At 44.9% G+C, this 16,068-nt stretch overlaps 1 protein-coding gene across 1 annotated transcript in view; it reads left to right on the top strand.

Annotated features, from left to right (window-relative positions):
* The first annotated feature begins 4,853 nt into the window (after positions 1-4,853).
* The window catches only part of LOC148542499 (testis-expressed protein 47-like), a 32,696-nt gene continuing 21,481 nt past the window's right edge, over positions 4,854-16,068 (top strand). Inside the window, exons 1-3 of the mRNA XM_088468463.1 lie at positions 4,854-4,882; positions 5,013-5,162; positions 8,633-8,705. Of these exons, the coding sequence (XP_088324589.1) occupies positions 5,040-5,162; positions 8,633-8,705 (196 nt within the window). The 5' untranslated portion in view covers positions 4,854-4,882; positions 5,013-5,039. The remainder of the gene's footprint in view (positions 4,883-5,012; positions 5,163-8,632; positions 8,706-16,068) is intronic.

Raw genomic sequence — 16,068 nt, 5'->3', positions numbered from 1 at the left:
GCTGAATTAGCAGGGTGGATAATTGTTATGTCACCTTTGTGGGTCATTACTCACGTGGATCCCGGCCCTCGCTAGGCAGCTGGGACGCCGCGTCTCCCCAGCTGCACTGGTGCCTGGTACCACTGGCAACTGGAACGCCAGGCGGCCGCGGGGATTACTGGTCCCAGCAGGGGCTAGCAGCCGGGATGCCGGCTACATGCTGCGTTGAGGCTGCTCTCTGTTCTAACAATTAGGGGACTGGTTCCTCTACCTGCATTTCATTGGTGCAGGCGTCAGTTAAAAGGCAGTCATCCCTACTTTGGCCTGCCAGTGATAGTTCATACATTTGGTGTATCTTGCTAGTCTTGTTCCTGACTCTGCATCCTGGAAAAAGTTCTACTGCCTGCGTCTCAGTGCGTAGGGCTCCTGGTTATTCTAGCCTGTACAGAGTTTGTCTATAGCCCTGTCTCTGTTGTTACAGGTTGAGTCTCCCATATCCAAAATGCTTGGGACCAGGGGTATTTTGGATAACGGAATATTCTGTATTTTGGAATAATTGCATACAATAATTAAGTATCTTGGGAATAGGACCCAAATATACACACAGAATGCATTAATGTGTTATATACACCTTATACACACAGCCTGCAGGTAATATTATACAATATATTCAATAATTTTGTGGCTCAAACAAAGATTGTGTACAGAAATGAAATTAATTTATGTTTCATATACACCTTATACACACAGCCTGAAGGTAATTAAATACAATATTTTTAAGAATTTGTGCCTTAGACAAAGTTTGTGTACTTTGAACCATCAAAAATCAAAGGTTTCATTATCTTAGTCATGCCAAAAAAATTTTGAATTTCGGAATATTTGGATATGGGAGACTCAACCTGTATTCATTTTAAGCTGTTCAGTCTCTAAGCAATTTTAACACTGTTTGCCACTGCTGCATTTACCACCTGAAGGCTACTCCATCATTAGCTCTGCTCAGCGAGCGTGTATGCTCATATACGATTGCCGTGTTGTCTCTGTCCAGCCCAGTGTTCTACCTTGGTGGCCCTACTTCTGTGACTTGCTATTGAGGTCTCAGTCCTGCCTCAGTAATTGTTCTGTATCCTCCCTTTCCAGCATATCCTGCGATCTCCTTATAATTGTATAAGCCCCTACTGTCCGGAAGGTTAAGACCTGGCAGCATCCTAGGTATTGGTGAGTGCATCCAACTCTAAGGGAACAACGGGCGGTTGTTACAGGCAGAAGCCCTTTCTAGCATGACTCTAGAGGTCTTATATAAATTATTCAGGAGTATCATAACAATAGCGCTATAGCAAGGAGACACACAGCGTGGGGTCCCCCTGCCATAATGCTAACCAGCCCCAAACGGGTCAGGTAGAAGAAGGGGGGGGTTAACCCTCTATTGTTCCTCAGCACACTGAATTATACTTGCAACAATAAAGACTATATGGTAATAGGAATTCAGAGATATTAGTTGCATGCATTTGCAAATACATGGGAAGCTGCTAGGCTTCATGCACCTGAATAGTACTGCCAGATTGATTGAGCAGCTGCCATTTTTTGCTTGTCCCCAAACTGGTCATCCCAGGCCCCCACCTCCTGGTCACTTTCCATTGCAATGAATGGGGAAGCGCTGACTGGCTGAGAGCACCGGTTCTACGGTTTCAGACAAAAGCGTGGGAGCAGCGCTCTCAGTCAATCAGTACTTCACCATTCATTTCAATAGAGAGTGATCAGGAGTAGCTTATCACTCGCAACAGGATCCTGCAATGGGACAGTTTTGTTTTTTTTGCCAAGATAGTGGATACCTACATTTAATGAAGAGAATCTGCTTCATGGATTTTGTGAGTATTAAAGTGGTGAAGTGGTGGCACTGGTGAATGAGGGCTGTGTGTGGGAGTGTTTTTTTTTAAAATAAATAAAATTCTTTAATCTGTGTGTGTGTCTTGTCTTTCATTTTTTTACAGGCAGACTACAAGTGCCAGCAGGCCCTAAATGTCTGGGCATGCTGGCACTTGTGATTCTACGAATGCCATTATGTCTGGACAGGCATCCTAGGACTTGTAGACCACCTGTAAAGAACAATATTATTTAACTATTTAGTTACCATCATTCCCACTCCCACCACTACCAGGGGTGGGGAGAAAAAGGAGGGACCCTGTTTTTGGGGGGAGTCCCAACTTTCCAAGGGATTCCAGGTCTGGGCTGACCAGTTTGGGGCTGGTTAATGTAAAGACAGGGGGACCCCACATTGTGGAGTATATTTACTAAAGTGCGGGTTTATAGAAGTGGAGTTGTTGCCCATAGCAACCAATCAGATTCTACTTATTTATCTAGCACCTTCTAGAAGATAATAGCTAGAATCTGATTGGTTGCTATGGGCAACATCTCCACTTCTAAAAACTCACACTTTAGTAAATATACCCCTTTGTGTCTCCCTGCTATAATGTGATTTAAGTGTGTCCTACTAACAATGACAAGCCACATTCCTATGTTATCTTCATGCTTTCTCTACCTATCCAGTCACGAACATGGGACATACAGTGCATCCAGAAAGTATTCACAACGCTTCACTTTTTCCACATTTTGTTATGTTACAGCCTTATTCCAAAATGGAATAAATAAATTTTTGTCCTCAAAATTCTACACACAATACCCCTTACTGACAACGTGTAAAAAAAATTTTCTGCGATTTTTGCAAATTTCATTGAAAAAAAAACAAAACCTAAGAAATCACATCTACATAAGTATTCGCAGCCTTTGCTCAATACTTTGTTGATGCACCTTTGGCAGCAATTACAGCCTTAAGTCTTTTTGAATATGATGCCACAAGCTTGGCATACTTATCTTTGGGCAGTGTTGCCCATTCCTCTTTACAGCACCTCTCAAGCTCCATCAGGTTGGATGGGAAGCGTCTGTGCACAGCCATTTTCAGATCTCTCCAGAGATGTTCAATTGGATTCAAGTCTGGGCTCTGGCTGGGCCACTCAAGGACATTCACAGAGTTGTCCTGAAGCCACTCCTTTCATATCTTGGCTGTGTGCTTAGGGTCGTTGGCCTGCTGAAAGATGAACCGTCGCCCCAGTCTGAGATCAAGAGCGCTCTGGAGCAGGTTTTCATCCAGGATGTCTCTGTACATTGCTGCATTCATCTTTCCCTCTATCCTGACTAGTCTCCCAGTTCCTGCCGCTGAAAAACATCCCCACAGCATGATGCGGCCACCACTATGCTTCACTGTAGGGATAGTATTGGCCTGGTGATGAGCGGTGCCTGGTTTCCTCCAAACATAACGCCTGGTATTCACACCAAAGTGTTCAATCTTTGTCTCTCATGGTCTGAGTGTCCTTCAGGTGCATTTTGGCAAACTCCAGGTGGGCTGCCATGTGCTTTTTACTAAGGAGTGTCTTCCGTCTGGCCACTCTACCATACAGGCCTGATTGGTGGATTGCTGCAGAGATGGTTGTCCTTCTGGAAGGTTCTCCTCTCTCCACAGAGGAATGCTGTAGCTCTGACAGAGTGACCATCGGGTTCTTGGTCACCTCCATTCCAAACTTCTTCCATTTATGGATGATGAAGGCCACTGTGCTCATTGGGACCTTCAAAGCAGCAGATATTTTTCTGTACCCTTCCCCAGATTTGTGCCTCGAGACAATCCTGTCTCAGAGGTCTACAGACAATTCCTTGAACTTTATGCTTGGTTTGTGCTCTGACATGCACTGTCAAGTGTGGGACCTTATATAGACAGGTACATGCCTTTCAAAATCATGTCCCATCGACTGAATTTACCACAGGTGGACTCCAATTAAGCTGTTGGAACATCTTAAGGATGATCAGTGGAAACAGGATGCCCCTGAGCTCAATTCTGAGCTTCATGGCAAAGGCTGCGAATATGTATGTACATGTGATTTCTTAGTGGTTTTTTTTTAAATTAAATTTGCAAAAATCTAAAAAAATCTTTTTATACGTTGTCATTATGGGGTATTGTGTGTAGAATTTTGAGGACGAAAATGAATTTATTCCATTTTGGAATAAGGCTGTAACATAACAAAATGTGGAAGTGTTGTAAATACTTTCCGGATGCACTGTAAGTATACACTTTAACTACTCTGCTAAGCTACATTGTGAGATACAGCTGACAAACTATACTGTATGAGCGTAAATACTTTTTTTTATGTGCGTTTTTTCATAAACACTTTAAAAGTGAAAATGTGTTCAGCTCTTAATGGGGCCCATTACATTCAATGTACTGCAATGCAACACTTTGACATGCTGTCTGAATTTGATTATAATGTCATTACCTTGCATATAAATGTTGATATTTATTAAATTGTAAAACTTAGAGAATAGTAGTAGTAAGAGTAGCATGACATATATACACAATAAAAAGACCTGCACTGAGCAGTCGGTTAGTATTGAAAAATGGGGACATCCTGTATCCATGGACCTGCACTCCACTGCAGCCTATCGGAGGCTCATTTTCCTTTAGGTACTGTCTGGAACAAGTAGGTTCTTTTAAGTCAAACCTTTAATTTGTCCGTAGCCAGAGAAGCATCATCACATCCACAAATTAGAAATAAACTTATAGCATCATTATGTGGTAGTAAATAGTTTGGTCTTTGGTCATTTGTGTCATTTTAAGATTATAAGAATGTGTACTATGCAAACTGTACAGCTTTAATATAGTTTAAACAGTATAGAAGAAAAAAACTAGAGGCTAGACTCAGAGGAACATGCAGGGTATTAGAATGAAGCTAATTAGTAATCATTTGAAGAGTTACTGGGCAACAAGTGATTGCCTAGAAGTAATCCAAAATACAACAAACTAGACAAAGAAGCAGTAAATCAGAGCAGGAGGCAGCTCTGTTACTAAGATACCACAGAAGTAAATACACTCGGTGCAACCAGATTATTCTCTACCTTGAAACATTTACTTTAATATACATATTTTTAAAGTACTTTTAAGCTGCTTTTAATTTATTTTTTAATATACTTTTTAAACTGCTATGTTTCAGTAAAACAAAACTGACCAGAATTAAGAAATGGAGGCTGGGAAATCCAGGAATCAGTCATTGAAGTCTGAACCAACTACAGAGAAAGTAGGAACAAGTTTCTTTCACCAGTTGCTTAACAAGCGGATGGTGTTAAACTCCAGGGATGACATGGTAAGTCTTATTTTGTGTATTGCTGTATCGATATTAACATTAGCATAGCGATATAGGGCCTGATTCTGAGATGCATGTAATGCTAATGTGCACGGAGTTAAGTGATTTTTGGCTGCTATGCATTAATACCTAAAAACACAGTAGTAGTTGCAATTCAGACGCACTGGAAATATATTGGGTGTTCCTGGGAGGTGGCTCTTCAGATGCATGAATCTGCATTGTCTTCTGGGCGTATTATTGGTGTCTCTCATAATTAGTTATGAACTCTGACACTTAATTGCTCACATTGGGGGTCCCACTCTGACAGATAATCTGCCCCTCGCATGTGCCTTGTACAAGTTTCGATGGTAGCGTTTAACAGCACACCAAGCAGGACGTCTGCTTCTAAAGACGTGCAAAGTGGGTGTCTCAGTCCTTGCACAGTCAGGCACACACTTGTACACCAGGGGAAGGGCTGGTACTAGCATTTTCATAAAGTTTCAGATGCGGTGTCAAAAGATGCTAATCGGTCGCAGCAGCATGTGACTCAGAACCAGCCCCATAGGGAGTTACAGTCAGGTGCATAAATATTGGGACATTGACAGAATTTTCATATTTTGGCCTCTATTCACCACCACAATGGTTTTGAAATGAAACAAACAAGATGGGCTTTAACTGCAGACTTTCAGATTTAATTTGAGGGTAATTTCATCCAAATCAGGTAAGCAATGTAGGAATTACAACAGTTTCTACACCGTTCACCTGATTTGGATGTAATTACCCTCAAATTAAATCTGAAAGTCTGCAGTTAAAGCACATCTTGTTTGTTTCATTTCAAAACCATTGTGGTGGTGAATAGAGGCCAAAATATGAAAATTCTGTCAATGTCCCAATATTTATGCACCTGACTGTATGTAATAGACTGCGAGGTGCAGGCACTGGTGTAGTGCTGGAGGTATGGGAAGTCGCCCAGGCCCCCCCACACATTGCTACCTACATCACCAGTGTGGGGTCACTGTGGCATATGTGAACTGGGATTTCTGTGTGACATAATGTGAGCTAGCGGCACTACTGTGTGTTTAGCACATTTGTGGTGCTGGGAGTAGTTACACATGACACTTTATAATAATCTGGTCATGCTTTTGCCTTTTAAATGATTGCTGCTTTAAAAATACATTCAGATTCAAGGCTTGTCACTGTCAGAGCCTCATGTCACAGTTTATTACATAACTCCCATAGTGTGTGATTCACCATAAGGCTTAAGTTTGCCCCAGATTTGCATGTCTAAGGGCCTGATTCAGAGATGGCGCAATGCTGATGTTGACGCAATTGGGCGATTATGAATAATCTGCGAATGTGTTTGAGCCACACTGGCTATGCGTCATGTGTCATTACCAATGCTGCTCGCAGTGAGGATTTACTCACAAAGTGATTGAGGGAGGGACTCAAACACAGACAGATCGCAACCGTGATTCCGTACACATTAAAAATGGCTCCGGCTTCTCAGTTCCCACAGCCAGACAATTCCATAATACATGTTACCTATAACACCATAGGGCTGCTCAGAAGGCCAATTATCAACTTAATTGTAAACAATCTCTCATCATTTTACGCAGTCGCTTGGATTTGCGAACCTGCTGGTTAGCGTCTCAATACAGATCCAGGCATCTGTGCTCCTTTGCATATTTTAGCACAAACGCTGCCTACAAATTTGCAGCTACATCTCTGAATCAGGCCATATGTACATAGCCAACCAGGTCAGGAATTTTATTTTTACATCCCCCCCCCTAATATCTTGTGTTAGATGCAGACCCAGATCAAGCATGGGGGGATCTTATGCCTTTAGCAAGTCACCCAGGAGATCATGATGAGTTGGCTGTATATATGTTAAAAATGTAAGCTCTATAAAGCCAATATACTATGTCAGAGGCCAGTGACCGGGGGTGTGTGTGTGTGGGGTGGTATATAAGGTCGCCATTCACCACGTCAACATTCACAATGTTAACATTCATCATGTGAACACTGCTGAAATGTCGACATGATAGAAAGTTCACAAACCATCCCTGGTGGTGTAACAGTGACTTACCTGCTTCCGGCAGCAGCTGCATATCGAGCTGCAGCTTCTGGGCCCTGGCGGACTCATATGGAGCAGTTCCAGAGCAGCCATCAGATGTGCGGCATTCCCGTGAGCATTCTTCCCCTATCCCTGTCCCCTACCCCTGACTCTTAACTTCCCCCTAAACCCTAACTTTCCCCTTGTACCCCAACCTTCCCCTAGTGCCTAACCCTAACCTCCCCTTAGTGCCTAACCCTTACCTCCCCTTAGTGCCTAACCCTAACCCCTAACCTCCTCCTTGCACTCCAACCCTAACCTCCCCCTAGTGCCTAACCCTAACCTCCCCCTTGCACCCCAACCCTAACCACCCCCTAGTGCCTAACCCTAACCCCCCCATTTGCACCCCAACCCTAACCTCCCCCTAGTGCCTAACCCTAACTTTTCCCTTGCACCCCAATCGTAACCTCTCCCTAGTGCCTAACCCTAACCTCCCCCTTGCACCCCAACCCTAACCACCCCCTAGTGCCTAACCCTAACCTCCCCCTTTGCACCCCAACCCTAACCTCCCCCTAGTGCCTAACCCTAACCTCTCCCTTGCACCCCAACTCTAACCTCCCTTAGTGCCTAACCCTAACATCCCCTTAGTGCCTAACCCTAACCTGCTTCTAGTGCCTAACCCTAGCCGCCCCCTCACATCCAATCCCTAACCCTAACCTCCCCCTAGTGCCGAACCCTAAACTCCCCCTATTGTCTAGCCCAGTGGTACTCAAACTCGGTCCTCAGGACCCCCACACAGTTCACGTTTTGCAGGTCACCCAGCAGGTGCACAGGTGTAATAATTACTCAATTACACATTTTAAAAGGTCCACAGGTGGAGCTAATTATTTCACTTGATTCAGTGTGGAGACATGGAAAACATGCACTGTTTGGGGTCCTGAGGACCGAGTTTGAGAACCTGTGGTCTAGCCCTAACCCTCCCATCATGCAGCCTAACCCTAATGTCAACATTCTGACAATGTCGGGATCTCACATGTCAACCTTTCAGATGTCAACATTGGTAAAATGTTGTCCTTCAGAGGATGTTGACAATTTGCCTATCAACATTTCAACAATGTCGATTATCATAATTATCGACATTATGGTGTCAAATTGATGACTGTTGACGTGAATGTTGACCTTATGACTACACCCCCGTGACCAGGTGTATCCTTATACTTAAACAGATTTTCATAGCGAAAAACACATTTGCCATTAGGATTGAGCTAAATAAAACAGCCTCCATAGTAAATGAGGTGTGATCTTCCTTCTCATGTGCAAATTGAAACAACACCTTTTTTTTTATACAAAACAAATTATCACTTTTTATCATTTGCTTGATATAAATCTTATGACAAATACTGTGATTTTTCACTTAAGTAAAACTATTTTTCTTTAGAAATCGCTTCTTCATCGGCTGATCTTTGTGTCTAAGATTTCCCCAGAGTTGGCTGATAAGAGAGACCTCGGAGGTGCAGTAAGACAATTCCATAATACATGTTACCTATGGCACAGTAAGGGCTATTTACAAAGTGCAAAACTTGGGGCTATTGTACAAATGTGTTTATTATCTGCCTACTGAATACATTGGATCATAACCATATTTTTCCATTACTGGTGAAAATAGTACAAAAGTCACTTTAGTCTATATTGCTTTCTACTGCTCCCTTTAATCTAAGTGAAGTCTTGTACTGAGATTTTATATAAAAATGATTAGAATAATCAGGGGCAGATTGGGAAGAAAAACCAGCCCGGGAAATTTCTGGAAGTAGCCCTTATGGGGGTGGGTCTGTTGAGGGGACGGGGTCTGTGGGGAAGGGCAGGATACTCCCTCCTCTTAGGGCATGGAATGGCTTTTGCAAGCCATTTATGGGAGCAGAGTCGGCAATAGAAATCATGGTGAATGATGCACTTTTTTCGCGGTGCCCGGCATCCTTTCGATGGGGATACCGGGCGCCTGTCTCCCTTCGTCGTGGAAATGTCAGGCGTCTACATCTAGATGCCCGGCATTTCACCCTCGCCGGGATATGACAGTCGGGAAGCCGGCTGCCGGTATTAAGGCAGCCAGTTTCCCGATTGTATACCGTATATATACACAGTGGCGGACTGGGCCGGGGGGCAGGGTGCCATCTGCTGCCCGGGCCAGTACGAATTTACTGTTTTGGGGTCGCCAGTTGCGTTAGGCACCCGGGAGCAGTGTTAGATCCAGGGTGTGCAATGTCGTTTCTGACACTTTTTTTTAAAACCTAAACGGAGAGCAGTCAGTGTGGCACTGAAGTGGGCCGCAGCGGTATTGACAGCGTTACTAATATTGAGTCGGGCTGACTCATACGCTGCAACCGGCCGTGGGCTGTATCTAAGGAGCAGGAGGAGGTGGTCCGGCTGTAGCAGAGGAAGATGACCCCTCCTGTTTTCTCCCCTCCGCTTAAGCTCCTCCTCTCTGACGCTGCTAATTGCCGGGGCTCCGACGTCACAATCTAGTGCCAGCCCCGGCGCAAAGAGGTTCAGAGGGGCAATAAAAGTTTCAGGATTCCAGCTGAAATTGTCCGCTGCGGACACCCCTGTGTAACCACGCAACTATTAGAAGCCACACTAGTCACCACACTGCCACCGCGGTCACCTAGGAGAAACAGGAGGAGGTGATCGTTAAACAATCTCTCTCTATCTTTCTCTCTCTCTTCCCCCCCTCTTCCCCCTTTACCTGGCTCCTCTATTATCCCCTTTTTACCTACATATGCAAACACATTAATATATATATATAATATACAGTATATACACACACATTAAGATACATATCACATATATATTAGGGATGTGCAGGCTCGGTATATATATAGTATATATGGAATCGGTATGAAATACCGCCGGCCACGCCGGGTTCGATTCCCGGCAGTGCCTGGCCGACAGATGAGCAGAGCCCGGCAGTGGAAGCCCGACAGCGCTGGAAATCCCGATCGTCCCTAACCCGCTCCGGGGACAGTGGCAGGTGGGGAGTTTGACTGGGGTGGTACACCTGTCAAACCCTAAGGCGAGCTCAGGGAGGACAGAAACCTCCCATGGAGCAGAAGATATCAATCCTATCTCTTCGATGAGGCTTGTCCCTAGAGGGGCAGGGTTTTAGAGTTTGGGTATAATTGCATTTTTTTTTTGGGGGGGGGATGTTTAATATAGAATGCCACTGGTGTTCATACATACATGATTGTATGAATGTATGCATGATTATATATGAAATATATATTATGTGTGTGTGTATATGTAGTATATATATATATATATATATATATATATATTTTCACAGGTTGTTGTTTTTTTTTTTTTAAAGCCTGGGCCACTTGCTTGTGTTGCCCCCCAGGTTGAAAGTTGCCAGCCAGCCCCTGTATATACATACACATACTGTATGAATAAATATATAGATACAGTCAGGTGCATAAATATTGGGACGTTGACAGAGTTTTCATATTTTGGACTCTATTCACCACCACAATGGCTTTGAAATGAAACAAACAAGATGTGCTTTAACTGCAGACTTTCAGATTTAATTTGAGGGTAATTACATCCAAATCAGGTGAACGGTGTAGGAATTACAACGGTTTCTATATGTGCCTCCCACTTTTTAAGGGGCCAAAAGTAATGGGACAAACTAAACAATCCTAAATCTAACTTTCACTCAGTGGCGGGCTGGGCCGGCGGGCAGGGTGCCATGTGCCCCCCGGGCCGCAGCGTCATATGGGCCGCGGGCAGTCTGTGTCACTGTGACACAGACTGCACCGCGTGTGTAGCGCTGACCGGACGGAGTTCGGTCAGCACTACACAGCACAAACACACAGCCGCCGGAGCCGGCAGCTGTGTGTTTGCTGTAATCAGCAGCCGCTGAGAGTCTGTCAGACTCTCATCGGCTGCTGCTGCTCCCACTGCGGGAGCCATCTTCCGGCTCCCGCAGTGGGTAATGGGAGAGACGTCATGAGAAATGACGTCTCTCCCTTGCAAAGCGGCCGGAGGAGCTGTTAGCGGCGGGACCAGGAGCGGAAGTTTCAGGTAAGTGATTTATTTTTATTTTTATTAAGTCTCTCTCTACTGGGGGGGGGGGACTACTGGGGGCACTACCAGGGGGGGGATTACTATGGGGGCACTACCAGAGGGGGATTACTACTGGGGGCACTACCAGGGGGGTGGATTACTACTGGGGGCACTACAAGGGGGGGACTACTACTAATGGGGGCACTACAAGAGGGGACTACTACTACTGGGGGAACTACAAGGGGGAACTATTACTACTGGGGGCACTACAAGGGGGGGCTACTACTGGGGGCACTACAAAGGGGGGACTACTACTACTACTGGGAGCACTACAAAGGGGGGGATTACTACTACTGGGGGCACTACAAAGGGGGGGACTACTACTACTGGGGGCACTACAAGGGGGGGACTACTACTACTGGGGACACTACAAGGGGGGGACTACTACTACTGGGGGCACTACAAGGGGGGGCTACTACTAGGAGCACTACAAGTGGAGGGGACTACTACTAGGGGCACTGCATAGGGGGGAGGGGACTACTACTAAGGGCACTACATAGGGGGAGGGGACTACCATTGGGGGCACTGCATCGAGGGACCACTGCTGGGGGCTCTATATAAAGGGCAATACTGGGGGTACTGCATAGGGGGGAAACTACAACTGGGGCCACTATTTAAGGGGCATTGCATAAGGGTTACCACTATTGGGGACACTGCATGGGGGGTGGACTGCTACTGGGGGCACTATATAAGGGGCACTGCATAGGGGTACCACTATTGGGGCACTATATAAGGGGCTTACTACTGGGGTCACAAGGGGCACTGCACAGGAGGGACCACTACTGGGGGCACTATATAAGGGGCTTACTACTGGGGGCACAAGGGGCACTGCATAGGGGGGATCACTACTGGGGGCACTACTGGAGGCCTGCATAAGGGTGTTCTCTCCTGTGGCACACGGGGGCACTGCATATGGGCACTACGGCAGGGGGCTGCCCCATATCTTTATTTTTACCTTACATTAATCCCATATGGACCCGCCTCCTCCCTGAAACATTTGAGGGGGGGCGCCGTAGCACGCACGTTCTTCGGGCACCCTGGCTACACGCTACTCCTCTGCCAGGGCCGCCTGCATGCATTTGCCCCCCAGGCTAAAAGTTGCCAGCCAGCCCCTGCTTTCACTTTTTAATATTTTGTTGCAAATCGTTTGCAGGCAATTACAGCCTGAAGTCTGGAACGCATAGACATCACCAGACGCTGGGTTTCGTCCCTGGTGATGCTCTGCCAGCACTCTACTGCAAATGTCTTCAGTTCCTGCTTGTTCTTGGGGCATTTTCCCTTCAGTTTTGTCTTCATCAAGTGAAATGCATGCTCAATCGGATTCAGGTCGGGGATTGACTTGGCCATTGCATAACATTCCACTTTTTAGCCTTAAAAAACTCTTTGGTTGCTTTTGCAGTATGCTTCGGGTCATTGTCCATCTGCACTGTGAAGCGCCGTCTAATGAGTTCTGAAGCATTTGACTGAATATGAGCATATAATATTGCCCGAAACACTTCAGAATTCATTCTGCTGCTTTTGTCAGCAGTCACATCATCAATAAATACAAGAGAACCAGTTCCATTGGCAGCCATACATGCCCACGCCATGACACTACCAGCACCATGCTTCACTGATGAGGTGGTATGTTTTGGATCATGAGCAGTTCCTTTCCTTCTCCATACTCTTCTCTTCCCATCACTCTGGTACAAGTTGATCTTTGTCTCATCTGTCCATAGGATGTTGTTCCAGAACTGTTATGGCTTTTTTAGATGTTGTTTGGCAAACTCTAATCTGGTCTTCCTGTTTTTGAGGCTCACCAATGGTTTACACCTTGTGGTGAACCCTCTATATTCACTCTTGTGAAGTCTTCTCTTGATTGTTGACTTTGACACATATACACCTACCTCCTAGAGAGTGTTCTTGATTTGACCAACTGTTGTGAAGGGGTTTTTCTTCACCATGGAAATAATTCTACTGTCATCCACCACAGTTGTTTTCCTGTGGTCTTCCGGGTCTTTTGGTGTTGCTGAGCTCTCCGGTGTGTTCTTTCTTTTTAAGAATGTTCCAAACAGTTGATTTGGCCACACCTAATGTTTTTGCTATGTCTCTGATGGGTTTGTTTTGATTTTTTAGCCTAATGATGGCTTGCTTCACTGATAGTTACAGCTCTTTGAATATCATATTGAGAGTCGACAGCAACTGATTCCAAATGCAAATATCACACCTAGAATCAACTCCAGACCTTTTACCTGCTTAATTGATAATGAAATAATGAGGGAATAGCCCACACCTGTCCATGAAATAGCTTTTGAGTTGATAGTCCCATTACTTTTGGCCCCTTCAAAAGTGGGAGGCACATATAGAAACCGTTGTAATTCCTACACCGTTCACCTGATTTGGATGTAATTACCCTCAAATTAAATCTGAAAGTCTGCAGGTAAAGCACATCTTGTTTGTCTCATTTCAAAGCCATTGTGGTGGTGAATAGAGGCCAAAATATGAAAATTCTGTCAATGTCCCAATATTTATGCACCCGACTGTGTGTATATATATATATATATATATATATATACACAAACATACATATACACACATATAATAATAGTGTATATATATATATATACACACACATATTTATGTATAAATATATATATATATATACATATTCACACAGACACACAAATATATATATATATATATATATATATATATTATATATATATATATATATAAAATATACACACATAAATACATATGTGAGTACCCCAGCGCTGCCCCTCACCCAGCCTGAGCTAACTTACCGTGAGACTCATTCTTGTTGGTTGTCTGTGGTCAGCCAGGCTGGAGTCGGAGTCGATGGGGTCATCCTGAGTCCTGGACTGTGCAGTTACCGCCTGCAGTGCCAGGTGAAGTGGTGCCTGCCTCCGATGCCTGCCTGCTGGTCCGATGGGCGCTGGGTGGCGGGCCGGGAAAATGGAGGCGGAACCGTGAGTTGTCACGGCTCTGCTCCGCAAAGGATGATGGGAGGAGTGGCCGCGGCCGGGCATGCACAGCATCCCCAGCCTCCAGCAACAGCCGCCATCTTCATCCTTTGTAGTCAGAATGAGCTTCTATGCAGAAACTCATTCTGACCTGGCTCCCACGTGACCGCTGCGCTGTCGGATCGGAGCTGAGCTCCGATCGCGGTGGCGGCGGGGGGGGGGCAACTGCAGAGCCGTGGAATGCCCTTAGGCATTCCAGATGCCCTAGGCATTTGCTTAGAATGCTATGCCTAGGGCCGGCTCTGCCACTAAGAGAGGGTTAGGGGTGGGAGAGGGGATGGATAAGGTACTTACCAGCCTGATATCCTGATGGTTCGGGCTTCCAGCGTTGGTATTTAGTCCGCAGGCAATACATCCGGTGGTATTACATACCGATTCGCATTTATGTGCAGGGGTGTATCTATAATGGGTGCAGGGTGTCCGTTGTCTCCAGAGTGCTGCTCTGCAGCGCCAGGCTGGTGGTGCAGAGCAGCAAAAATCACTGGGAAAATGACGGCGGCCATCTTCCCTGGGACTCGTGCATGTGCAGTACTGATGTTCCCGGAAAACGGCACTGGCGTCATTTTCCCGGAGACCCGTGCATGCGCAGTAGAGTCTGGCACCAAGCCAGAAACTACTGCTGCACCCGCCGGCTGCCGCGGCAGTGGCACCGCTAGAGAGAAGAAGGGGCCCGCACCGAGTCTGTACACAGGCCCCCTCCTCGCTTACAACGTCCCTGTTTATGTGAAATTTCAAACGAGTCTAATTCCCAGTAATGGTGCGTACACACGGTACGATTTTAATGAACAATATGTACGATAATGATATAGATCAATGATAAATTGTTCATATCGTTCATTTTTATGCAGCGAACGATCAACGAACGAGTAACGATGGTCTCCCATACATGCAGGCCAAATTGGACGATTTCAACACGATTTGCATGTTAAGAGGTGATTTCACTGAAATATCTATCCTAGATATCTATCAGTGTGTACACCCAAAATCGTTTGCCCTGCACTACAGAAAGTTGAAGGGAAATCTATCAGCGATATTGTTGGTTGTGCAGGTTGTACCGTGTGTATGCACCATAAGAGTCTGATTTGGCAATGGCAATAAATAAAGCACAAGGACAAACATGTAACATAGACTTTACCCAAGTGGAGACTGTTTTTCTCATGGACAACTTTACGTGGCCCCTTTTGTGTGTCACATCAAAACTATGGGGGAGATGTATTAATCCTTGAAAAGTTATATAAAGTGACGACTGATGAAGTACCAATCAATCAGCTCCTAACTGTCACTTTACAGACTGTGGGCTTTATTTATGTACAAGTTTTATCATTCACAACAAGTGATAAAACTTGTTGCGTATGATAATGGTGCTCCAGCCAATCACCTCCTAACTGTCATCTGTTTGAAAAATGAAAGTTGGGAGCTGATTGGCTTCAGCACCATTTGCATATGCATATATGATATACATGATATATATATATATATATATATATATATATATATATAATATAAATTGAGTTTTTCACACGTTGTGAATGATAAAACTTGTTGATAAATGAGGCCCTGTTTTTGAAAAATGACAGTTGGGAGCTGATTGGTTGGTACTTTATCACTCTCCACTTTATCACTTTTCAAGGCTTAGTAAATCTTATTGTGTTGATTTCAGGAGGATAAACAACTAATGTCATATACAAGGCAATCTTATAAGACCTTGGCTAAAAAAAAGACTATGGCCATAAAA

Source organism: Taudactylus pleione, unplaced genomic scaffold, assembly GCF_031769625.1.
Source record: "Taudactylus pleione unplaced genomic scaffold, aTauple2 ptg000012l, whole genome shotgun sequence".
Classification (NCBI taxonomy): domain Eukaryota; kingdom Metazoa; phylum Chordata; class Amphibia; order Anura; family Myobatrachidae; genus Taudactylus; species Taudactylus pleione.
The sequence above is the reverse complement of the archived record's forward strand: the minus strand, read 5'-3'. Positions and strand labels throughout refer to the sequence as shown.